The sequence below is a fragment of the Plectrocnemia conspersa genome, unplaced genomic scaffold, assembly GCF_051122295.1.
Source record: "Plectrocnemia conspersa isolate PC_06_02 unplaced genomic scaffold, ASM5112229v1 ptg000001l, whole genome shotgun sequence".
In the NCBI taxonomy this organism is placed as follows: Eukaryota; Metazoa; Arthropoda; class Insecta; order Trichoptera; family Polycentropodidae; genus Plectrocnemia; species Plectrocnemia conspersa.
Genome location: NW_028277165.1, coordinates 25,939,206 through 25,965,521, shown reverse-complemented (window position 1 = coordinate 25,965,521; position 26,316 = coordinate 25,939,206). Strand labels below are relative to the sequence as shown.

The window sequence follows — 26,316 nt, the reverse complement described above, 5'->3', positions numbered from 1 at the left end:
AAATATTTTTAATAAAAAGATTTACAATTTTCTACGCGCTACTTTTTCATAGACGTAGGTTACACGTTCAGTCTGCTGTCAGTTCAGTCCATAATTGTGGTCCGATTGACGCCAGACTGAACATGTAACGCGTTGAATGACGGACTGATGAACCGGACTGACAGATATTTAAATATTTTGATTATTTTCGTCAGTCTGATGCGGACTGACAACAGACTGATCGTGTAATGCATTCCATCAGTCCGATCTATCAGTCACCGCTCGGACAGCGATGGAAGTATGCGCAGAGAACGCTAACTACGCAGCCGTTTGAGGCAGAGAAAGATTTTTTATTTACATTAGAATCATTGCCTATTTTTTAGGATAAAACACATAAGAATTATGTAAATAAATATAAGAGAAATGAAGCTTTGGAAAGGTTGTTGATAATTTATAAAAAAATTAAGCCTCTGGCCACCATCGACGATATTAAAAAAATAAACACATTAAGATCAAATTACCGCCGAGAATTAAAAAAAATAATAACGTCTCGAAGATCAGGGGCCGGGGCAGATGATGTTTATACTCCGAAGAGTTGGAACATTCAACATCTTCGTTTTTTGGACAAATTCGAGCGACCCCGAGTATGTTATTTTCAAATAAAAACGCTTAAAATATTTAATGCATTTATTAAAACGAATACAACATAACCTAATAAATAAATACAGTCAAATAGTTATTATTAATTCTTGCGAATATCCAATATAACCTCGTTATTGAAATAGTGATAAAAATTTTCACTTATCATTTTTATATCGTTTGGAGAATTTCGAGTGCTAATGGGCTCCAAATCAAGTAATTCATTTCCATCTTGTTTTGTGATTTTCCAATTCGATGCCAATAATACCGGTATTGACTGTTTTCTCTCTCTCAGTAATCCCAGTATTATTGCAATCCCTAGTTACTATTTACTATATTCTACCTCTAATATATTACATCATAATTAAAAATATGTTTTTAAAGAACCAGATAAATACATCAAATCTTACATAACTGCACATTTAATTAAAACAAATACTTGTTGATGCAATGTAAGTGCACAATTGCAGGACTTAGTCGCTTGGAGCGTTACTTTTGACAGATTCGTTGACATTGCCACCTCTATATTATCTGTTCTGTTAAGGTGACTAGGCGTCCTCCTCAAAAATTTTATCGTCCTTAATCAAATATGTCCGAGGTGACATTTTTTAGCTCCCACAGCAATCTGTCCTTTATCCTGCTCGAACAAAAATTTTTGTGATGAACTTTTTTATATCTACCGCGGCAATTTATTCTACTCGAACAAAAATTTTCGAGATGGTGTTTTTATTTTCAGTGTCCTCCTTTGCTATATTCTAAATATGGTCACCTTAGTTCTGTGCATGTGACACGCAAGTTGTATATCAATACTCGATAAATTTTGTAGCGGAGCGTCGCGTGAACGCCGCTCTGTAATTGCAACCTGAGCGTGTGTGCGTGCCATGACAACGCGCGTGTATGAGCGTGTAGCGTAGCGTGCGCGCGCACCGGTTCAGTGTTCGACCAGCGTTGGCGTCGTGAGCGGTCGTCATGTCCTTTGAAGAGATCGTTGCGGAGGTTCAATCGCACCCAGAAATCTGGAACTCCCGCCATCCAGAATACAAAAACAGGGATGAATCTAAGAAGACGTGGAAGAGAATAGCAGCGAAATTGGGAAGCGATGGTAATTATTTCAATAAATTAAATACAGTAATCAGCTAAGCTATATTCCTAGGAACAGATATGTTAACAGGTAAGCAGCGGTTTATTGTTAATCGGTTGCTCTCAAACAGATGCGCCGCGAGATACCCTTTTACACATAGTATTTTTTAAATAACTTATCATGTTAAAAATCATTCTGAAAACATTTTTTGTGTTTGCTACTGTCCTAAATAATAAAGCAGTAATCTCTCCGAACCACTGCCCGAGATTCTTCATTCTTCTGGTAAAAGTTTATTAATTACGGGTGGACATTTGTAGGCGATCATCCAATAATGACCAAAATATTTGGCGAACGGGATTTTAGGCGTGTGTCGCGAAGATAGTTAATAAATAAATAAATGCTTTCGAAATTTTGCGTGGCTGTATAGTGTGAGCAATTTTTATAAAAAAAAATAAAAAAATCCATAGCACTCAAACGCGTTCGCGAGTAGAAGCAATGCCATAAACCAGCTTGCATGCTAAAAGGGTATGAATAATACCTAGAAATGTGTACAGAAATGTAAAGATTTTTATATATCTATACAAAACACATATTATACTAAATTTTATTGAGCCGCGTTGTCACAAAGTTTTTTAATTGACTTATTAAATATTGTTTTTTTCTTCATAAAATATCTAGATAAAATATATTTGATAAAATATCTGCCGCGCAGAGAGAATTTGTGTGTATTTATTATAAACAACTTAATCTGATGATATTCCTTTTTTAGATGAAAAGATCAAAAAACGTTGGAAACACCTAAAAGACCAATATAGAAAAGAGGTAAAAAAACACGGAAATGGAGTATCGACGTGGCAATATTTTAAATTAATGACATTCATCCAAGATGAATTGTTTCCCGAAGGAGGTAACAGAAATGATCTCAGTAATTATATTGAGATTCAAGAAGTTCCTTCGCATGAGCATGAATCCGAAGAATCCGATGCTGCTACAGATGAAGATGTCAAACCAGATTTTACCGACATTAATTTAAGCAATATTCCCGGTGCTTTTATAAGGGAAAAAAGGCAAGCGTTCAACGATAGCTCCATAGATTTAACTACAGAATGTATGAACTTAAAGAAACCTAGAAATGAAGATAAGAGTACTAGAGAAATGGACGAAACTGAAATGTTTTTCTCCTGTATGGCTAAAATTACCAAAACGTTACCTCTTCTGGTACAAACAAAAATTAAATTGCATTTGAGTAATGCCGTGCTTCAGGCGCAGTTACATATGCAAGAAAAAGAAGAGCTAGATAAACGTGATAGTAAAAATATAGTTGTTGAAAAACCTATTTAAATTTTAGAATTAAAAAATTATATTCTTAAATATTTTATAAAGAAGACCTTTCTATTTTTATAATAAATATATATTAAAAAACTGATTAATACTGATATTATTATTATTATAAATTGCATTGTTTTTGGAATACTTTAACATAACTAGAATATATTGTATATAATAACAGAAACAATAATTTTGTAAAAATATACTTTATATTCAACCAGCTCAGAGTTTAACTAAAGGCCACCCCGGGCACTTGAGACGACCAATTCATCTCCGACATTTACTTACTCCAAAGAATTACATGTTAGCTTCAAAAGAAAAATGAGCAATAATTCAATATTGAATAGATTGATAAAAATATACATTACATAGATAAACAATACCAAAAAATAATGTATAGTTCTATACCCCAACTTTTATCGTAACAATTATGCGAATTCAGATCGACATTTAATAAAATAGATAATAAAGCAATTGCGTGTCAAACGTAACGTTTAAAAGTGAATGAGTCGTCATTTTAATAGGTCACGGAACCAGGAAATGTCTGCCAAATTTCTTCACAGGATAATTATGAAAAACTATTTTTTTATGGGGGCGAAATAGGTCTCCCGGGAAAAAAGATGGCTGCCAAAATCAACGTGTGCGTTTCCGAGAAATGTAAATGGGCATAATCAACTTAATTACGGCCATTATTTTTTTAAATTTTATTTCAGTGTGTTAAAAAATAAAAATGGAAAACAATCTTTTTAAATTTATTAATAATAAAATGATTTTTGAAACTGTACAGTGGAGTTACTGTAGAGTACATTATTGCAATATATTTTGATGTACGAATCTATTTTTTTTATTCACCATGAGGCAAAAATTGTCTACGCTAAACCGGCAACATTTTTTTTACCATTTCTGGACAAAGGGTGAAAATTTGACTTTTATATTATATAAGAAATATTATAAGATATCTCTTGACATACTGAACTTGTTATCATTATTAATATTAAAGCTGAACGTCATGAAGTGCAAGATATAAAACGATTATATACATTTCCTCTTGTTTATCAGCAAACGACGAAACAATGCATGACCTCAGATAAGAATTCTTAATATGTTTATAAACATATAAAATATAATAAAACAACCCTACAATTTATCAGAATCAATTAAACAATCATTATGTATGATATATATACATATTTACAATTATTAACTAGATATTGGAAAAAATAATTAACATTATGTATATCAAGAAATGTAAATATAATACAATATACATATTATAATATAGTATTTATTGTATTAAAAACTGAACAATATATACGCGGACAAATTTTAAGTAGTAAATACCCATTGTAAATTATGTTTTTAATTAAAACTCTTGATTGATGCAAAAGCTTGAGTGATAAAAAATAAGCTAATTATTTATATGAGATAACTGGGACTTACATGGAAACTTTAAGTTTATATTAAGAAAGAAGCAGCTAAGAACGTGGTTACCTCTGAACGACGAGGCACAGTGGCAGAAAATTTCTGCATACATCTGATGATAAATGTGACAACATATTTATTTTTTTTATAAAACAATGGTAAAATAATTGATAGATTCGCTAAAAAAAAATATGCGACGCACAACTAAATGAGATATGCATCATCCCACACGAATTGCTCCGGCTCCTCGTAGCTATTGTTGAAAATATCTTTGTGACTGGCGAACTCGTTAAAAATCTGGATAACTCGTTTAGATCCGCGGCAGTCAAGAATAAAGGACACAATAGCGACTCTCTTGGATGCAAAGTAGCAAAAAATAACAAACAAATTATCACAGAGGCGTCGTTTTAGCTCTTTACAGGGAGGAGCAAAAGTTGACCAGTCAGTGGTATTTTTTTAATATTTTCATTTCATTAATATTCATACTATTTCATTAAATAACATGCATTTTTCTGCCTAAATTCAAGAAAGAGTAAATTACCCTCCCCCCCCCCTTCAAATCATGTCCCTGGATTATTGCCACAACCCGTCAGCAACTTCAAAAAGTGCTTCATTGAATAATTTACAATGAATTGTAATATATATCAATTGTGATCCATACATCCCAGAAATTTCTTCACAATCCTTAATATCAAGAAGTACTTCGTTACGCTATTATTCGTCGCTACGGACTAACGTATCATCGCCGAAAAAATATTAGTGACACGCGCTCCGCAAAATGAAAACGAGCACTTATACGTTCGTACTAAATCTCCATCCCTGTTTATCACTCGATTTCTAGACATAATATTTATGCATAAACTACGAAGAAATTCTACCAGGAGAAGATGTCTGGGGAAAAGCTATGCGACACTGGATGTCGATTGACCACTTCCACAGCATGTCCAGGCTCTTTTAAAAGTAAATACTCTGAAACATTTTCAGATCGTCCGCATATAGAAAATATTCGCAATTGCCGCATGTGCATATGTCTTTAATAAAAGTGAAGAAGAGCAGCGGACACAAATTTAATTCTTGCATGAAAGAATATTATTTGTGATATTTGTAATTAACAAAAATCTTATACAAATTATATATACATATAGTATTTTATTCAATAATGTGACACATATTATACTTTTTACCGCTCTTAAAATCTCAACTATTCCAAAATCCTCATCCCCCCTCCTCATAACATACTAACTAGGACAAAGAAAAACCGACAAGCAATTGCATTTTTGGGGAGTGTATTACGATATTAAATATGTCAAAGTGTATGTAGACTAAGAAAATTAATGGACGTTATTGTAAACAATTAGATAAAAGGAGTGGAAGAAAATTTAAATATAACTTGTTATTTTGGCAGTGTTGCAACAAGTAAAAAAACTAATTTGAGATAAAATACACAGATATATGTACATTGTTTTATTAGAATAAGATTTTTGCAATAAAATTGGAAACGTTTACTGCGTAATAGCACTGCTATCACATCCGCATTCAACACCGCGCGATGTGATATTTATATTATTGTTGTTATTTTGATCGAATCAATTTGATTTTACACCGTGCGTGCGCATTTGGCTCCGGCCGGGTGAAAAGGCGGCCATTGTCCTTGAACCTTCGTGAAAGTGAAAGACTCGTCTGCGCTCCGTCCCGAAGCGGTATAGAAGCGCGCAGGCTAGCCAACGTGGCCACACTTCCCCAACTGCGCAGTTATCTATTGTAGTACTTGCACATCCGAGGACAACCAGTCTGACAAATAAACACATTTTAATATTATCAGCGCTATGGGATATACTCGAACGTGAACTCTTGGCGATGACAAAAATCTTTTTTGGCGCCGTTGTACGTTTACCGGCCGGCGAATTTGCGCACAAAATATACGAAAAGATGATGAGAAACGTCACTGCCAAATTAATATTTTACTCAAATATATTTGAAGAGTCCACTTATCTATTGTTATATTTTCGCGTGAGCTCGATGAAAATCGGTATTTAGGGGGGGTCGGTCATCAGACGATGACTGACCGTGAGGTTTGAAGTTATTAGTTAGAATGCTGACGAACAAGGGACTTTCCCCTATTTATATAAGTGTGTTAATTAGATGTAAGAGAGGGGTGGTTCGTCGTCTTAGTCCATAAAAAGCCCCTCTGGATCAAAACTCTTATGTAAGTTCATAGATCCCACATAAACAAAGAGTTGTAGTGTTTATCAATATGAATGCTGACGAACGAAGGACATTCCCCTATTTATATAAGTATGTTAATTAGGTGTAAGAAAGGGGTGCTTCGTCGTGTTAGTCCATAAAAAGGACCTCTGGATCAAAACTCTTATGTAAGTTCATTGCTCCCACATAAACAAAGAGTTGTAATATATAAATATATAACACCCCCACCCTTAGAATGAACTAATTTTCCCGATGAAATTAGTGAATCTGTATAAACAAAAAATATTTAAATCTTTTCCCTTACTGGATAAACACCAAATACTGATTTTGCACCTTGCTTACATTTTTTTACATTTTACAATTATTTAAATTTATAATAAGACGCACGTTTTACAATTTCTGACTTACAAATTTGTTATACATGTTTGAAAATATACATCAAAATTATATTTTGTATTTAGCATTATATAAACTTGGACATATTTAATTTTAAAATATTATTGTTAGTTTTACATTACATCAATATTTCATTTTATATTTCTAATTATAAAGGTACGGCTTATTTAAAAGTTTTATTATATATTTTAACATAATTCGCTAATTCGATAATTAATAATAATACATTTATGTTTATTCATTCTGATACAGTTACGTTTTTTAATTATAACATTTTTTAAATATACTTCAAAGTTAAAATTTCGCATTCTCGATATTAGACATAACATAGTAATTTCAGGTATTTTATACATAAACATTTCTTTTCGTATTTAGTTTTACAATACATTTTATGATAATTTGTTAGTTTTACAAACGTCATTTGACCATCAGACAATTTAATCAATTTAATTAAACAATTGTATAACGAAGTTTTATTGATTATAATATGATATTTAGATTATTCATCATATCGTGAACTTTATTATTATTTTAAATTACAAATATTATTTAATTATTAATATTAGTAATCAATAAATTTTTTTATTGAACAAACTCTTTAGCTTAGCAAAATATATTTAATTCGGTTAACGTTGAACAAATTATATTTTTATTATTTTTATTCGAATATTTATTTCTGTTTCAATTATACTTTTTATAAATTTTTATTATTTTTTTTAATAGGAATTGTTTTCTATACAGTAAGGATCGATGCGAATATTTATTTATCGCGAAAATCGTAATATTCGTAATAATTAACACTCTCTCTGCTGTTTTGAGAGATATAGAAGCATTTATTTTTTTTGCTTTTAAATAAATTAGATGATTTTATCTCTGTTATTTCGAGACATATATAATATAAGCATTTCTTTTTTTTTGCTTTTAAATAGAATAGATCAAAAATTATTTGACTGTTCTGTTCCTCAGAATCTGACAGCAAATTTAATTTGTGATGGCTTCCCTCCAGTAGTGGCGCACGTACTGCTGATTCCTCTCCCTGGGTTAATAACACCAATCACTGTCATACTAATTTTTTTATGACGAAATGGTGGCGAACTTCATATGTTCGTCCCTTAATAAAATGGTGACGACCTGTACGGCTCGTCCCTTAATATATTCAATGCTACATCAAATCTCCTGGATCGATGAGCGATCTATTCTTTCATAATTCTTTTTTTTTAAAATATAAATTAATATCATCATTATAGTTGTTATTATTATTATTATTATTGTATATTTTTTTTTACGAATATCGATCCTTAACCATATTATTTAAAATTAAAAGATTCCAATAAATAAAAGCAAATCTTCTTTAAAATTGTTAATTATTATTTTTATAAATATTTTATTATAGTTTCCCATTATTTTTCAAAAACATATCGTTACGTTACTTTCATATTTTTTATTTAAAAAAAAACTATTACTTGATATTTATCAACAATTAAAAACAGAAGCTTATAATTTATTATTTTACTTTATATTATTTTTAGGATTACGTAATTATTACTTAAATTAATATTTTAATACCTTACTTTTTAATTATTATTATTATTTTGTTTTAGATATTTTTATCATGAATTATAACGTGATATTTGTAGATAATTATTTTGAGTTAAGGAACAATTACATTTATTCATATTTTTTAGAGCAAATAATTATTTAATGAAAATATATTTTTTTTTTATAGCAATTTATAAAATATTAAGAATTTATTCTTTTTTTCTTTTTAAATAATTTCACGTTAAAAATAAATTTATATAAATATAATTTTAAAGAGCATTAGTATTTAAATATATATATTTTTTTTAAATGCATTAAAATTTAAATATTGTCTGATAATCAAAATAAAACCGTTTGTACTTACAGTTTTCTTTTGATTTTCGGGGTTTGATAGTTTGATGCGAATTCTTTAAGGATGACCTCTGCGTGGCTCTGCGAAGATGGTCCTTTCTTGGGTCAGCGATGATGTTCTCAGCTTGGCTCATAAAGGACGCTCTCTGCTTGGCTCAGCATGGGTAGTCTCCTTTCAGAATTCTTGATGTTGTTATTGGTTTATTGTCCGATCTTCATCGAGTCCGCTTGTCTCGTAGAAATTGTTATGGGCTCTTGGTCTCTTTAAAGGATTTAATCCACCGTCTCAAGTACCACGTAGACGTTATGACCGCGCAGAAAATTAGTGATGACGAATGATATAAATGTAGTGCCAACTACAGTGATGAACTGGTCCTCGGACGATCCCTCAGGATTCTGGATGTCGGCTTCTTGATGAGTGGTCGATTCCAGTGGCACGTACAAATCAACGTACACACTCTATTCCGCTATAATCATCCCAGCGCTGCCACCAATTTTATGTTATATTTTCGCGTGAGCTCGATGAAAATCGGTATTTAGGGGGGGGGGTCGGTCATCAGACGATGACTGACCGTGAGGTTTGAAGTTATTAGTTAGAATGCTGACGAACAAGGGACTTTCCCCTATTTATATAAGTGTGTTAATTAGATGTAAGAGAGGGGTGGTTCGTCGTCTTAGTCCATAAAAAGCCCCTCTGGATCAAAACTCTTATGTAAGTTCATAGATCCCACATAAACAAAGAGTTGTAGTGTTTATCAATATGAATGCTGACGAACGAAGGACATTCCCCTATTTATATAAGTATGTTAATTAGGTGTAAGAAAGGGGTGCTTCGTCGTGTTAGTCCATAAAAAGGACCTCTGGATCAAAACTCTTATGTAAGTTCATTGCTCCCACATAAACAAAGAGTTGTAATATATAAATATATAACACTATGTTTTGAGCTACAAACTTATTGCAACACGTCGTACATGCAAAAGTAATTTATACACTAAAAATATTATTTTTAGATATCGCGAAAAACGTTTTATAAAATTGGCAAACAAATTTATCGAACAAAATTGAATTTTGTATAATATTTCTACCGACAGATCTATTGTATTAGTTTATTTATAAATATTTTAATTCGTTACTGAAATAATTAACTTTGAAATTTGCCCTAACGTACATAATTTTGTTTCTAAATTATAGCATTGAGGTATGATCACATAAGAAATACATTAAAAGTAAAAAAAATATATAAATAAAGTGGAATTAGCATTCGTAAACACATTATTAATTGTATAAGAAAAATGTATTTTCAGCTACCATGTATACGAGATATGTACAAATATTGAAGTTTTCTTTGCTATGTCGCTCATCCCCAAAATGTTTACACGAGTGTTTCATCTCAAAACTTATCATTTATTATTTTGATGTCTAGGTAACACAAAATAATTTATATATCTTAATTGCTTTTTTTTATTTTTTAGGTAATTAAAAACATTATTATTTAAAAAAATGTGAAATAAGTTTGTATGTAAATAAATTGATATATTGAAAACAAAAAAATGTATCATCGTTCTGGGAAAGCCTAATATAGGGAGCTATGACTGATTTTCTGGTAAATATTATAATGTCCATTAACAAAAATGTTAGTTAACGAAATCGTTAAGAAATCGACTCCCACACTTTAACCACGTTTTTAACTTATGGAAACTCGTAACGAATGCAATGTCGATTTATTTCTATAAGATTAATTAAGCCCCAAGAATTTTCAAAATCTTCGTGGGCGTACAAAATCATTATTTCGAGTAGCAAAATTTGATATAATTTGATTCTCCCCTTTCATTAAAAGGCAAATTAAGCTTTCATTGTAAGCTATTTAAAAATATATTACGTACTGATTATTATTATCACGCTTCCTAAAACAATTATTAGAACACACAATTTGCATTTATTTTTAATTAATTATTTTAGTATTGACCTGCCGCAAATGGATTGTAAATGGACATGATCAATATTTTGCATATTTTGGCCAATGTTTACTAATCAAATGACGCCTTATATAAAAGCAAATTTAATCAAGGTCAAAACAGCACCGAACCATTATCTTTACATAACCTACAAAATAATAATTAAACAACCGCAACAAAGGAACAAGAATACAATGAGGATTGAAAAATAAGGGAAAATGTAAATATTATCGTTCGGCTTCATTAATTGTATTATAAATAAACACGCCCGCATTATTTTTGACTTACGGCTCAAAAATCGAAATTATACTATCATTCATCACTTCGATCAGATCGAAGCCAAAGTGAAACATTACTAAAATTAGACGCATAGACCCAAATCAACTCAGTTCAACGCTCGACTAGGTTGAGCTCAAGCCAACTCAACTTATTACGCTTCATTTATTTTGTACCACGTAAAATTCTCACGTGACAAAAAGTGTGAATGGCGATTATTACATACTTTTCATACTGATACTAAATTTAAATAAAAGTATTTTAAGATAAATAGATAAATTATTAGAATATTTTTATTTGATAACCTGTAATAATAAGGCATTTATGAAAGACGAACTGTCACATTATTAAAATGGCGTCAAAAATTAGGTCATAACAAAAAAAATACGACCATTAAAATATTACAAGTTTTCCTAATTTTTGATACACGGAAGCATCAACATATTCTTAGAAAAAAACGTATGACACGTTATTTTTAGTTAGGCTGAATGATGATTGTCCCTTTATTCCTGTTTCACCGACTCAATCAAAAGCAGTATTACAACGAAAACCAATATAGCTTTACAGGGCATACGCTTCTAGAAGCTTCATAAGTGTAGAAATGAAATGGCACACTCTCGACCTATGTCTATAAACGATTTTAACCACAAATATAATTTAATAATATTAGATTTTGCTGCATGAGAATCAAATGAGAAATTTAATATCTTCCCCCTCATATCGATTCCACTCACACCCTAGATTCGATGTGCCGATAACACCCCCTATTTAAAATATAATCTTTTATCTTCTATTTTCAGATTTAAATTTGCGTTTTTCAGATACAAGAATATCGAAATTTGAATAAAATATTATATAATAAATCATAAGATAAAACTGATTCTATAATTATATTTGCCTTCTCAAAGAAGCCCACTCGATATTACTTAATTGAATAGTCCCATTTGGGAAGGTTAAACTTGTTAAACAACGACGCCAAATCTGTTTTATCATTAATGTCAATTGTGCGCTTCTTATTGATACGATTGAAGAGTAATTGTTTAAAAAGCAAGGTTAATATTTGTTATATTATGACGGAAATTTTAGAAAAAATTGTAAAAATGAAATATATGTTCATCAGATATAATATAGGGTCATTTCAAAATTTTGCAGAAAAAACGTATTTTTATTTTTTCAGTGCCCATCTTGGAAACGAATTCTCAAGCTTCCTCAAAATAGCCGTTTACCGCCACTCTTCATTTGAGGAAAATTACTTGCTGCCAAGGATTTTTTAGAGCTTTGGAAACAGACGGAAGTTAACAGACGTGTTTTTTATGAATTGTTCAATTCATTTGGTCCATAAGGTTAGCACAATACTAGTAATATATATATATATATATATATATATATATATATATATATATATATATATATATATATATATATATATATATATATATATATATATATATATATATATATATATATATATATATATATATATATATATATATATATATATATATATATATATATATATATATATATATATAATTTTGTATTTTAAAAGTTTATCAAACAAAATCCTCTTTACGCCTAAGAAAATATTTCTTTTATAGATATTAAAAAAATATTTCATGTTAATGAAATTATATTTACCTTAATTTAATCAACATAGATTAAATATCGGTATTATAGAGAGAAAGTAATCATTATATTATCATTTAATTATTTACCAATATTGTTTTTTATGTATATTCATAAAACAATATTAATACAATATATTACTATCAAAAAAAAAGGAACGGCCATATCCCTCCTAAATCGCTCTTTTCTTTACTTCATGCTCAGAATTATTGTTTTATTGTACTAATATTAATACAAAATTTATTCTAGTCTAGAATATCTGGTGTAGGCGAATGATTAATTGTTATTCATTTCTACAGAAACAGTGATATCACTGATGAACTTTCTAAAAAATCCAACTACAACTAGAATCGAACCCGTGACCTACTGATTTGTAAGCCTGTTTTTTAATCATTGTGCAGGTTCCATCTTTTCTTTGTTCTTTATTTGTATGGCTCTTTCTTTAAAATTGGTGCAGAAAAGATTAAATCAGTACAAGTACATACACTATTTGCTAGCAACAAGCTATCGTGCCACTCTATTAGAAATGCCTAAAGGTACTTACATTGGCTTATACGCGTTTCGCGTACAAATTATCTATATCAATCGGTAAAAAATAGCATAGCTACCAGTACATTTTATACCGTCTTTCTCGTCGTTGGCCTTGCTCTTTCACGTTTGCCCTACCGCTTCTAGCTCACGCTCCGAGAACCTTTCTCTTTTCCTGTTATTTTCCATTTTGGTGCGTGGTAGGGCTTATTACTAACAGCGGATAGGTGGGCGTACTACAGCACTAATGTAAATTTATTAATAATAAGATAATAAAATACAAGTCGTGAGTTGATTATGCAAGATGCTGGTATAAGCAAATTGTTAGAACGGATCAAAAACATAATATTTAGCATGTTCAATTGAAAACAACTTTAAAGACGGTCTAATTTGTTGAAAAAACTGATTTAACAATCCTCAAAACAATATACTTAGTGTATCTTAGCATTTCAAATTGTTGTTTCGTTAATAATTATTTGACCATCAAATAATCCAGGAAATAATTTATGTTCCTAGAAGTAAATATAAAATGCATTTTTTTATATATCCACTTACTCTTGAGAAGTACAGATATAGACAGATAAAGATCAGAAAATCTTGTCTTTTCAGAGTGATTTTGTTATCAATAGTGCGAAGTTAGTGTTTTTAAAGTACTATTACTGGTGTACTGACGCAAACAAGTAAGGTTAAGCAAATTGCTCGACCTCTAAATTGCAAAAGATGCCAAAATGCTGAATAGCAAATTCATTCGCACGTTCGATTGTTTTGTTAATTTTGCAAATGTTTCGTGTTTTCAGCCATAGAAATGTATGTATATATACATACATATATGATGCGATTGTGCAACAACAACTATGACTTGAAAAAATGAAAAACTGCGTAAAAAGTTGAGTATCTCTTTTTGCCATTATATCACGACCGAAGCGAAAGGAAAATTGTATATTTTTTTCTTATTCTGTTATGCTATACTATTATTTTGTTCTTAGAAAAACAATTACTATTAGGATTGTCTAAATGGAACTGAAGTTCAGGTTATTATAAGAAAAAATAAACAACACCATTTATATTTGGCAATATTCTGAATTGTTAAGTAATTAAACTTAGTATGTTTTCGAAAATATACATTTATACATTATCAAATTTCGAGGAAAATATGTAATTAGTATTTACGTATTATTCAGGAAATAATGTATAGCATTTTATAGCATTTCTGGATCTCATATGATTCTAATAATATATTTTCTCGATTTGTCACATAAATAGAAAGTCAGCTTTGACTATAAATAAATAAGTTATTTATATACAGCGTTGTTTGGGATTAAGTCTTAACAAAAAAAAACTGTGATTATTAAAGAAAGCCATTCATTATATTATGAATTTACGTATGTAGGTACATGCATAGCTCGGAAGGCGGTTCTTAAGAAAGAGTACACAATAAAACGTAAAAGAGTCGCCGGTAATTGATTATTATTATAAACAACCGTTGCCATCAACTCTTGTAATAACTACATATATAATGTAAAGCGAACGTCACCTATTTGGCAAAGGCGTCATTGAGGGGAGGGAGCAGGTGGGGGCATCCCCCCCTCCCCGCTATAATTTAGCCAGAAATTTAATGAAATACAATGAATCTTAATGAAATCGAAATAACAAAAAAACGATCAGAAAATATTTTTAACAATTTTTACCCCCCCTCCTGAAAAAATCTGAAATGACGTCCCTGATTCTAAACCAGAAATTCTTGAATTATCTCTCAACGAAAATCTAGATAAAAACAGTCTCGAACCCATCCAGAAAATATTTTTTTAAATATGTCATTTCAGTGAAATCACATAATATAATATATGTATACAAATACATACATGTATTATACATACTTATTATTATCTATTTAAATGTGATGTACAAATGTTAAAGTGCGTGTGTGTTTTTCAGTGAAGTCAAAATACATTTTCACTAATAGATACATATTTTTACTAACGAAAATATAATTTAACTGATAAGCGCTAGTGAAATAAAATGTTGCTCTAAAATGTCTATGAATCTCAATTTGAGAAATACGAAACTTTTATTTGTTGTTCAAACCCAAATCTAATCTAATGAAAGATCTAAAACTAATTATAGTTTTAGAATTTTCATTAGGTAAAGTCCAAAATATAAACTAAGCCAACTCATCTCTCAGGGGAAAATATGCGAAAGAAGATGTATACACTATGTTTTAAAAATAGGATAATTATCCTTATTTACATGAGAGTATTAGTCAAAGTGTATTCAAACAGAATTGTTGTCAATAGAAGAGCGCAAAAATAATTTTCACTTCTTAGACGTCAAAAATTCACGTCAAAAGCAATAAAATCATGTCGGCAGTGGGAACGCTCGTTACCGAGCTAAACTATGTTTTTTCACTAAGAAGAATTAGAATCTTAGAATATACTTCTTGTTCTTCAAGAATATTCTCGACTATCACTACTATTATGTATTGCTAAATCCTAATATCTCAATTTCTTTGCCACTTGGTTAGTCATATGAATGAATGAAAGCTTCATTCCTCTATTTAGAACTGATATATATATCAGTTTTGCGAAAGATATACATTTTATATGTATTTCTTTCGCAAAAACAATTCTCTAAATAACATTTCATGTGTTAAAATTGTTTTGCTTAAAGTGCTAAAAATTATTGGAATGTCACTTTCAAAAACTCGTTCTAGCATTTTTTAATGACATAATGCGCATTTACTGCGCGCGTAATTTTGCCTTGTCTTGTGCAATTTTGCCTTCGCCACGTCGCCGGAAATTAGTCCAAAATTAGTTTGGAATACCTCCAATTTATAGCCGTCTATTGATTTACTTAGCTCCGAATAGAATATTATATTTTGCTGTGTATCACTTTTGGCATTCGTGCGATAGTGACAGTGAAATGAAAGATTTTCTATTTTGATAAAAACCATGATCTTTCCACTAAGTATGACTGGTGACAATAAAATTATTTCCATGCGTCTGCCGTGTAATTTTAGATCAACATAGACAGCAGATCACAGAATCGCATCGTACGAAAGTGAAACTGCTTTGGAAGAGACTGTTTTGCTCAAAGACCACGTGTAGCACGACGCCCACGTTTGGCCGATGGCCACAGCGTGACTCAAAAAGTTTGTAGCGTGTACTGAAAATTATAAAACTCCTTTAGAATGGCTATAAAACGCTAAAAATCAGGAATCCGGATAAACGTGACTCTATTGCTAAACACTATTAAAATATAGAATTCACAGAAACTTCTGGGAATTGCGACTAAACTACTTGGAACCGCAAGCAAACCTTGAACCTATAGCACGTGGTTTTTAGCTCTCAGACAGATATTTCACTCCTACCAAATATTTTTACTAACTAATTGCAAAAAATCCCTGAAAGCAGCAGCAGGCTCATCCCGATGAAATGTTAATGATGTGTTTATCTTTGTAAAAAACAGAACACTTGAACGAATATTCGCTATTCGTTCGAGCATCGCTCATTGTTCGAAAGTAGGTCGTTTGTTAAGGTCTTTGAACCTTTCTTGTATTGTTTTTTTTTTATTGTATAAACTGCGTTTAATTACTATACAAGTATACATTAAATGCCAACAACAACAAAAACAATATAAATTGATACCAATCATAGTATCAAGCATAATTGCCATTCATTTAGTCATTTCAATTCGCGTTGCTAAGTATCAAACTCGTCGGTTTTTCGAGGTCATAGAGGTTTTTTTAATCAATTGTAATATTTAAATGAACTTTCTTTATATATCGTTCTTTAACAAGTTTAAAAATGACGTAACATTTATATTTATTACTGCATTATTTTAATTCAAGTAGAAATAACTTGCGTAATCTGACTTTGAAATGTTGTACTACCTATAATTTTTGTTCTGCTATTTAATTGATATGTTTACTGTCGATGAAGGATGTCGATGAAGGAAGGTGTATTTTTCTCTAGTTCTTTGCTAGATATACTTCTGCAAAGTAGGGCTAGTTCTGAAGTTAAGAATGAGGCAGTCAATATTTTTTTCTTGCGAAAGGAGGGTATCACTTCATGGCAACATTTTTTGGAAACTGTGTACAAACTCAAAAGGCAGGTCATATTTATCGTCGATTACCTTCCAAAAAGGTGTACAATAAACGTTAAATACTATTTCGATCAACTAAGTAATACACAATGACTATCTTTAAACAAAAAGGCATGAAAGCACTTGATTTGCATATAAATTAAATCACTAGAAATAAATTAATCGCGATCGAATTATTGAATTGAGTGAAATAAAATCTTTGCGTCTTGAAACATTGAATACAAAAATTGCGACGCGCACCTGTTTTTGAGATAAGCGCTAACGATAATAAAGGGTGGTCCTTTACAACATTTTGTTTCGTTCAACGAACAAATTTTGCGTATTTCGGTCATAGTAGATACAACCAATAAACATTCTATTCATAAATGTTTTCCAAGGGCGTAAAAGTATTTTTTTTGTTAAGAAGTACCTTATTATCTCGCATTTATAAACAAAATAAAGGCACATAAAGGACCATGAATTTTGGTGCGGCATTAGTAAATCGTGTATATTGAGAGAAAAAACGACTACCTATGTTTCCCAAGTACAAAAATTATTCCATTCTAAGATTTTTCCAAATTTCCTTCCAAATAATATTAACGAATATTTGATCAATTATTCGTTAAAAATCGGACGAATAATTCGATTGAGAACCCTACTTTATATACACTTAGTACTTAATGATTACAACATATTTGGAGATTTAAAAGAAACACTGTGCGAGTAGATAAACAGTAACTGTACATGAATACAGTGGTGCAGCTATGGGGAGGGGGGACCCTTTTGGGGGCGGCATTTTCGCAATGGAAGGACCGTCCGTTCGTGTAGTGTGGTTATGAAACTGAATGCGCTAATAAATATAAATCCATGAATAACTAAGAAATAAATTGAATATGTGAAAACAATAAACAACAGCTTAAATGCCACCAATATAAATAAAAATATTTTTGGCCGGCCCAAAAATTTTGCCTGTTTCTTAGAATCAGTAAAAATTGAAGTTACACTATCTGTTCTCCATTGTTTGTTCGAATCAAGCACGTGGTAAAATAATAAAATGCCTGATAACCATATTTCAACTTGAAAAATGTTTTGCACATTTTTTATATGCGTGAAATATTTTAAGAGTTTGTAGCGTAGCTAGTGAGGGGAATCAAAAACGGTTGCCTGCCCCGAAAATTTTAGTCATTGTGGGGGGCCATTTATATATTTATTTATCGGCACTCTGATGACAGACTTGAAGGCGGCGGAGGGCAAAACATTATTTTGGTGGACCTCGACGGAAGACAACGGCCGGTGTTGCCTCGTTGTAAGCAATCTGTGTGTAATTGCCACCCGTCACCATCCGTCCTTCAAAGCATATTGAAGACATACATTAAGTTCCAGATTTTTGGGACAAGTCGGATTTTGTATTAGATAATTGTAAACGTAAGGATCATTCCGGGTGACACAAACTCTAGCTACGCCATTGCTATAATAACAATGAAAAATGTAGTATTTATTTCCAAGAATTATAAATAAATAACAAAATTAAATTAGTACTAAATATGGTTCCTTATTATTCAATTTCATAATTTAAACAAATATTGCGTATCATCAGTATCACTTCACATTATGCATTCAAAGGCGTGGCTTTGTTGGATGTGAGATAACATGTAACAACTTAATTGCCATTCTGAAACTTTGCATTTCTCGTAGAAAGTGAAACGGTAAAACTCGCAGACAACATTATCCTCTGCCCTTCCTCTGTGTTTGTATAAATGACCTAAAATTATTCGCCACGGGCAGTTGAGCATAAATCCGCGACCCTGACCATAACAACGCTTTCGCATTTAATTAGATGAAAATATATATAAAACCAGAGAAGCATGGCAATCGGCTTATACCGGGAGCCTTCGCCCGTATCGATCGGCTATCTGCCATTGCGGCCCGCCCGCCCCCAATGCTTTTTTCGACTAATTCAATTATATTGAATTGATAGAATGAGAAAAACGATCCAATTAAAGGTGGCGCTTTATGACGAAACGGCCGTTGAAAGCCTTAGAGCGTAACGTCATCGAGAATCGTGAGCGAATAAAAGAACAAAGGCTTTTTTGCATAAATTTCCGCAAGTTGTATTGAATTCATACGAAAAAAATTGTTATTTCTGTTTTTAGATTATTTGCTAGATAGATGAAACTACTCGTCGAGTAAACTTATTCGTAATATTACTGTAGCAGCCTCTTCTCAACGACGAAGACGACATGCTGCTTCACGTGTGTTTATCAATCGCAAGGACCTCATAAACTAAGGTGACCAGATTTAGAAAATATCAAAGCAGGACACTAAAAAGGGTCATTTAGGAGTTTTTTGTTCATTTAGAGATGCTGCGAGAGCTACAAAAAGGAATCTCGGATTTTTTTCTATGATGAGGACAATCCTTCATGAATGAGAACGTCTAGTAACCTAAATATATTAAAATTCAAAGATTTTTTTTTATAAATTGACCATTTTGACTATAAATTCTCATGATTTACCAGGAAAGATGACCAAAAACACAGTACTATGCTGGTAAATCCAGTATGAATGGTTATCTTATCATAAACAAAAGGAGGAAGCATAGGTACTAGTAAAAAGGGACAGATCATAATATTTAGAATGTTTATTTTCTTCTTTGTCCTTCTTCAGGGACGTCATTGAATTTTCCCAAAAAGATGCATGAGATTTATTGAAATACTAATACTACACTAGTGATGTACAAATACATTTTCACCAGTAGATACATATATATTTCTACTAACAAAAATATAATTTAACTGATAGGTGCTAGTGAAATTATATGCTGGTTTAATATGTCTATGAAATACAATTTGATAATTGCGAAACATCCATTTGCCGTTCAAACCTAAACCTAATCTAATGAAAGTTTTAATACTAATAATAGGCTTAGTCAAAAATACAAACTAAGCCAACTTATCTCTCACGGGAATCTCTCTCTTTGATCTAATAAAACCAGTATATGTTTAAGGCACTAATTGTATAATGACCAAAAATTGATATAAAACACATAAAATTCGTTTAAACTAAATTATGACTCGATAATGGTATTATTAGCTAATATACCAATACGTAAATAAATACGGAAAAAGGAAATCGGCAAACACTTCGTAGTGACTGTTGCAGTATAAATAACCGTATAGTATGAATACTAAACCTTCCAGCACGCATTCGTACAAAGAATTTAATTCGCTTTGTTCGAAAACAACAAGTTTATTTTTATCGCAAAAACAGATGGTTAATTTAATTTATTAATAATTATATCTTCGTTTCATAACGTTGATTAATCATTATCGTTCACGTATTTATTTTTCGTCCAAACATTTGTATCGCTAACCTCAATATAAACACTCATTAAACACGTTTATCAATAATGGTACCAGCAGCATAGTTTTATTTAAAAGAACGCCATTATTATATTATATACTAAACAAAACAATAACCGCTGTGTATGCATACAAACTTTCATATTTTCATATAAATTTTAAAGGCGTATTGTGGTTGGTGGCTTTTATTTTAGTCACGTTTTTATGATAAAAGGGGAGATCGTTTTTTCTGAATAATTATAATACGAACGTCTCTCGCACACGTGTTGGTATAATTTAGGGTATAATATCGACCCTTTAAAATTAAAACGTTCTTATTGAATTATTGCGCAGCTTTTTATTGGCCTGGTAAAAACCTTATCAAATCAAACTGATTTTTCATAATACGAACAATAAAAAACCATGATAAGAATATAAATGTATAAAAAATGTGATGGATTAACGATGATATTTTTCACGCTGACAACAAAATCAATATTTTATCAACATAGCAACCCCAGCGGAAAGCTAGTGGATTTCTGTCACTTGTCACAGTATTTAAAAATGAACGAGACGGTCATAACAGCTCATTTTGCGTGCATCATTCTTTATTTATACGCTTGACCGAACAATGTTTGCAAATAAGTAAACAAATAAAACGCACGCATTATTTATTCACAGCGTTTGCATATATAATATTTATGCGAAACGTTGCGGAAAACGGTTCGATTCAATTCCTGATTCCGATGGCGAAGGTCACACACACAAACGCCAATTTGTAACCGCCCTGTGAAGTCCACTGTAACGAAATGTCAGGGCTACCACTTCACAGGTTTTTGCCCGAAGTCCTCTTTAGATCTATATATTTTATTTCATCATAAAATAAGTTTCCTGCTACATGTCCTAATGATTTTTAAAGAAGAAAAATTGTTTAAAATGTACAGTAAAATTCTTGAAGGATAGAAATTGTTTTATTATTCCGTAACGGTGCATGTTAGCGGCCCTGGAGGGTCATAGTGTGAGCTGTTGGGGTGCGCTCGGTTGTAGGGAGCCGGTTACGTCACGACTCTATTGAACTTGAACTTGAATATTGCGACGCACTACGCTCACACCAGACCCGCGACGGGGTGGAAGAGGTGGTGGCGCATGCGCGCTTCGCCACTTTCATTGTTGTGAAAACGAAATGCGTCGTTGCAGATTCGCTTTCGCGAGGAGGCTGCGCCGTTTTAGCGTCTATTTTTAGAATCGACGCTAAGCGTTACATAGGGATCGGCGCTAACGAAGCATTCTTCTCCGAGAGAAATTAACGATGCAGTTCCATTATTATTTTAATTCGCAAATTACTGACGCGATCGAGTATTGTAAATCATAGCGACGTAGGATTCGGGCTTTGAGAGGCCAAAACGGGGAGAGAATCGGACGATTACAAAAATGTATAATGTTAGATAGGTATCTAGGAGCGTCGTCTCAGGTGTGGAACTCTATCGCTTATCTCACAAATAAACATATGGTTTAACTTTAACTACAATATATTCAATCTCATAATGAAGAAATTTATATGCGACTATTATACTTAAGAAAGTAAGGAATGCTAATTGTAGTTTCACTGTAAGCATGTCTAAATTAAACATATCACATATATTATAGCTATGTTTGCGTTAAAATAGCTATAAGATAATCTTACTTGATATTATAAATTGTTTAGTGTATATTAAAAATAAATAAAACCAACCTTGAATATAGATTTTGTGGAAAAGAACTAATAAATAAATCATATTAAGAAGCAGAAAATCCATATACATAATATTTATTACATGTAAAATCTCATTGAAAATATTAAATTGAAATCAGTCGTCAACAACTAGTGATTTAATTTATACTCATTTATTAATTTGTTAGAATTCACCTGGGAGTGAGTTAATTTTACGTATTTTTCCATAATTATTTCTGTTGTTGTTTATTTATTATTATTTTATATCGCATTTATAGTAAAATATAGAAAAAAATCAATGATTCTCAACTTTTTATTGCTTTGATTTATTTTACTACTTTTTTGTATTAGTATAACATAAAATTCATTCTAGTCATTGTATACTTAATCGAAATTTAACACTTTTTTAACACATATACAAATATAAAATTTTATTTAAATTGCGACTAAATCTAAGTAGCATAAAAAGATTATAAATAAGGTAATCTCTAGGAGTTCCTCTATTTATCTATCTATCTTTCACGATATTCCCTCGTCACAGCTATTACTATAAATACTAATTTTATTATTTTGTTTTACACTAAAAAAACATGTAAACAAATAAATAGAGTTTCCAAAAGTTTTAATGAGAAGACCATTCTAGAAATTTTTTACAATTATAACGTGTAAGCGGAAGGTAAGATGAGTCACTCTTCTCACCATTAGGGGGAGGTATATCAAACTCTAGGGTAGTCATAGTCAGAACAAAATAATACAAATATTATATTACCATAATATTCAAAATTAATACTAAAATCTTTTATTTGTCATCAGACAGAATATACGTTTGCATTCACAAAGCTTATTGAATCTTATGCAGGCAATATAAGTTACTCGGTTAGTGGTACGGAACAATTGCAGAAGTCAAGTTCCTCGATCTTTGGACAAAGAATTATACTTTTCTACAAGTTGTTAGTTTTTGTGAATATGGGTTTTTATATTTATTAAATTAAAATATCTTCACCGTAATATTTTTAAATACATGTTATTCAAAACCAGTGAGAATTTTTTTAATTTGATAACGTGTTTTTATGTCAATTTTTTCTTAAAATAAATATTTTTTTAAGTTACCATGAGAAGTGAACCCTAGAAAAAATGCCGACAATATTCTATCGATTACTTTTCGCATGGATTTATTCCATCATCAATAAATATTAAAACGTCTAAAAAACACTTGGAAACTGTAGGTAAAGACAAGAAAGGCTAACTAGTTGAATGTTTTAATAAACTTAAAGATGATTTTCGAGCAAGAAAAACTGTATTATATGTATTTATAGAAAGATCAACTTAAATTGACATTTTAATTTTTTTAATTGCTTCATGAGATTTCACAATTTATTGCAAAAATCTATTATCGAATCCTTAATTTCGCCAACAGTGTCTACAGTTATCTCAAGGTTCATGATTCAAAGTTCAAATACAATTTCTCAAGTAATTCCTTTGAGTAATTCTTCAGTATCGAGACGTATCGATAAAATGATAGATGATGTGAAAAAACAACTAATTGCTCATTTGCAGGGTAAGAAGTTTGAGATAACGACAAGCTCTTGGAAGAAATGCTCTTTGCCAGAAAACCTAAAACTGACACTAAATGTAAAACGATATATCAGAAAGTTAAAAGAAAATTTATGAATAAAAATATGCAAATATTCTGAATATGTAGCTTGTGCAACCGATGAGGCTGCTACATTGTTTGGTAAATACCGAAAATTTATCGCATATCTGAAAAATTATGTACCAAATATTTTTTGCACACACTGCTTAATCCATTGTCAACACAGAAAAAAGGTTGGGAGGTTGTTTACCTGCCTTTCATAATATTGTAATAAAAGCAATAAATTTCATTATAAAAAGTCCAGATCGAAATTTTGATTTTGAGCGCCTTCTACTACACACAGAATTTCGTTAGTAATTTATTGTTAATTTATAGTCGCGTTGTTCTACTTTGGAGTAGTATTCTATACTTTATGAGTGACAAACAATTTATGCATAATGTAATATATTTATTAGATTTATTTGTTGTTTTAATAGAGGCGATCTTTGATTGTCGCTGTTAAAACCATATATAAATTTGCCAGTTTGCATCAGACACATTAAATAATGTGAACTTTAAATTTATCACTTATTTTTTTTTTAAATATATTATATGAGTTTATATGAAATATATTTTGTAATTTCAAAATAAACGCTTTAATTTTTAATATGTACTTTTTAATTATTATTTTATGAGCAAATATTGTGGGGAGGCGAGCAAAGAAAAATATTAAACTTCAAAGAGGGCCACAGGCTCAAAAAGGTTGAGAAACGCTGCTCTATTATATTCATTGCAATACAAAAATTTGTATAATTAAAAAAATATATTACTAACCTTGAATATCGCTTTATGTATGAAAAACTGAAGCAAAAACAAGCACTATTTATTATACGTATTCAGAATCTATTCTAAAAGTATTTAATAATTCAACTGTTTTTTTAATCCACGAAAAATATTCAAACGGAGAATCAACTGTTACATTTGGATGATTTTTTGTCTTAATATTTAACATTGAATATTGAAATACAAACTAAACGTTATTTATTATTGTTACTATATATTGTTTGCTTTTATATGGATTTCTATAAGCGAATGAGAAGATAAGTTTAGTATAATATATGTATAATGGTCACAGCCCGGAACGCACAAGAGAAAATCGATAGAGCAATATAAATTAAGGGGTGGGTAAAAAACGAACAACTAGATCCATCAAAAACCACGAGCGATAAAAAGGGGGTTGCATTTTTAACCACCCTCTTGCCGCCCTTTGCTTTTCAATGTCAGCGAAAGTCGCCTTTTAGCGTCGCGACGCACCTGGTTACACCCTAACCTAAGAACTAGCGTTACAACGATTTTTGATGCGTATTTGAGCTTTATTATGTTGGAATATCAAGTTATATATGCGAGATTTGAGCACGTATTACAGTGCTAAAATAATAAAAACAACATTGTAATGGCGCTATCGACTAGTCCGGTCGCTGACATAACTCAAATTACAAATGCAGCTACATTGCATGTTAGCGATAGTCTTGTCAATGCTTGTTGACTAAGCGACAATAACCGAGCACGAAATCAACGCTTCGAACGCTCGTTTAAAAAAAACATTTTGGCGCCTATGCAATGTTGCCATTGCGCGCTATTCGATAATAAAAAAGTCGTGCTCGCGAACACGCCACCTTTCATAAACAAAAAATATAATAACATTGTTAATTTATCATAATACAATTTTATTACTTCTTCAAACAAAACATAAGATAAGATTAGATAACTTTTTTATTGTATAATATAAACAATGTTTTTATTTATTTAATGTTTCAATAGTGTCGATTATATCAAGGCAAACGATGCCAATGTCAGACGATTACTAATACTCATCGCAATTTGGTAGTACATATTTATTAAAGTCAAACAACTCTATTGAATATACATTGGCAAAAATATGCTAGAAATGATACATCAATTATTTCTATTTTTTAAACAAGGTCGACTTATTGTTGTTTGAAAATATTTTTAAAGACAGTTTATTCAGCTGAAATATGGGCTGATGAATCATTAAATGAACATCATTTAGCGACTACTTCGATTATGATAAATTGAATTAGCGCTAATGTCTGATTTGTCATTCCCAAAATGATGTATTTGTCGATATTGTTGCGTCGTAATATCCAAGTTTTATTTCGAGTTGTTTTGAATCTCTTCCAAAATAATATATGCGCAGTTAGTGCGAAAAAAATCACACAAGTGAGATAAACGCGTTTACCACACGCTCTACGGTCAATTTGCTAATA

The 26,316-nt window shown here is 31.0% G+C and overlaps 1 protein-coding gene and 1 long non-coding RNA gene across 2 annotated transcripts; both read left to right on the top strand.

Moving 5' to 3' along the window:
- The first annotated feature begins 659 nt into the window (after nucleotides 1-659).
- On the top strand, nucleotides 660-3,248 carry LOC148239431 (uncharacterized). Its single transcript, XM_088186580.1, has 2 exons — nucleotides 660-1,720; nucleotides 2,469-3,248. The coding sequence occupies exons 1-2, from the start codon at nucleotides 1,588-1,590 to the stop codon at nucleotides 3,038-3,040; spliced, it is 705 nt and encodes a 234-aa protein (XP_088042706.1). The 5' UTR covers nucleotides 660-1,587; the 3' UTR covers nucleotides 3,041-3,248.
- Nucleotides 3,249-10,995: 7,747 nt separating this feature from the next.
- LOC148239430 (uncharacterized) lies at nucleotides 10,996-25,705 on the top strand. The gene is made up of 4 exons (XR_015809221.1): nucleotides 10,996-11,116; nucleotides 12,350-12,515; nucleotides 19,560-19,694; nucleotides 19,765-25,705. It is a non-coding gene; the product is annotated as an uncharacterized LOC148239430 (long non-coding RNA).
- Nucleotides 25,706-26,316: the final 611 nt, after the last annotated feature.

Coding starts and splice junctions, on each gene's coding strand:
- LOC148239431 (XM_088186580.1), top strand. CDS start 1,588: ATGTCCTTTGAAGAGATCGTTGCGGAGGTTCAATCGCACCCAGAAATC. Junction 1,721..2,468: donor AGCGAAATTGGGAAGCGATG/GTAATTATTTCA, acceptor TTCCTTTTTTAG/ATGAAAAGATCAAAAAACGT.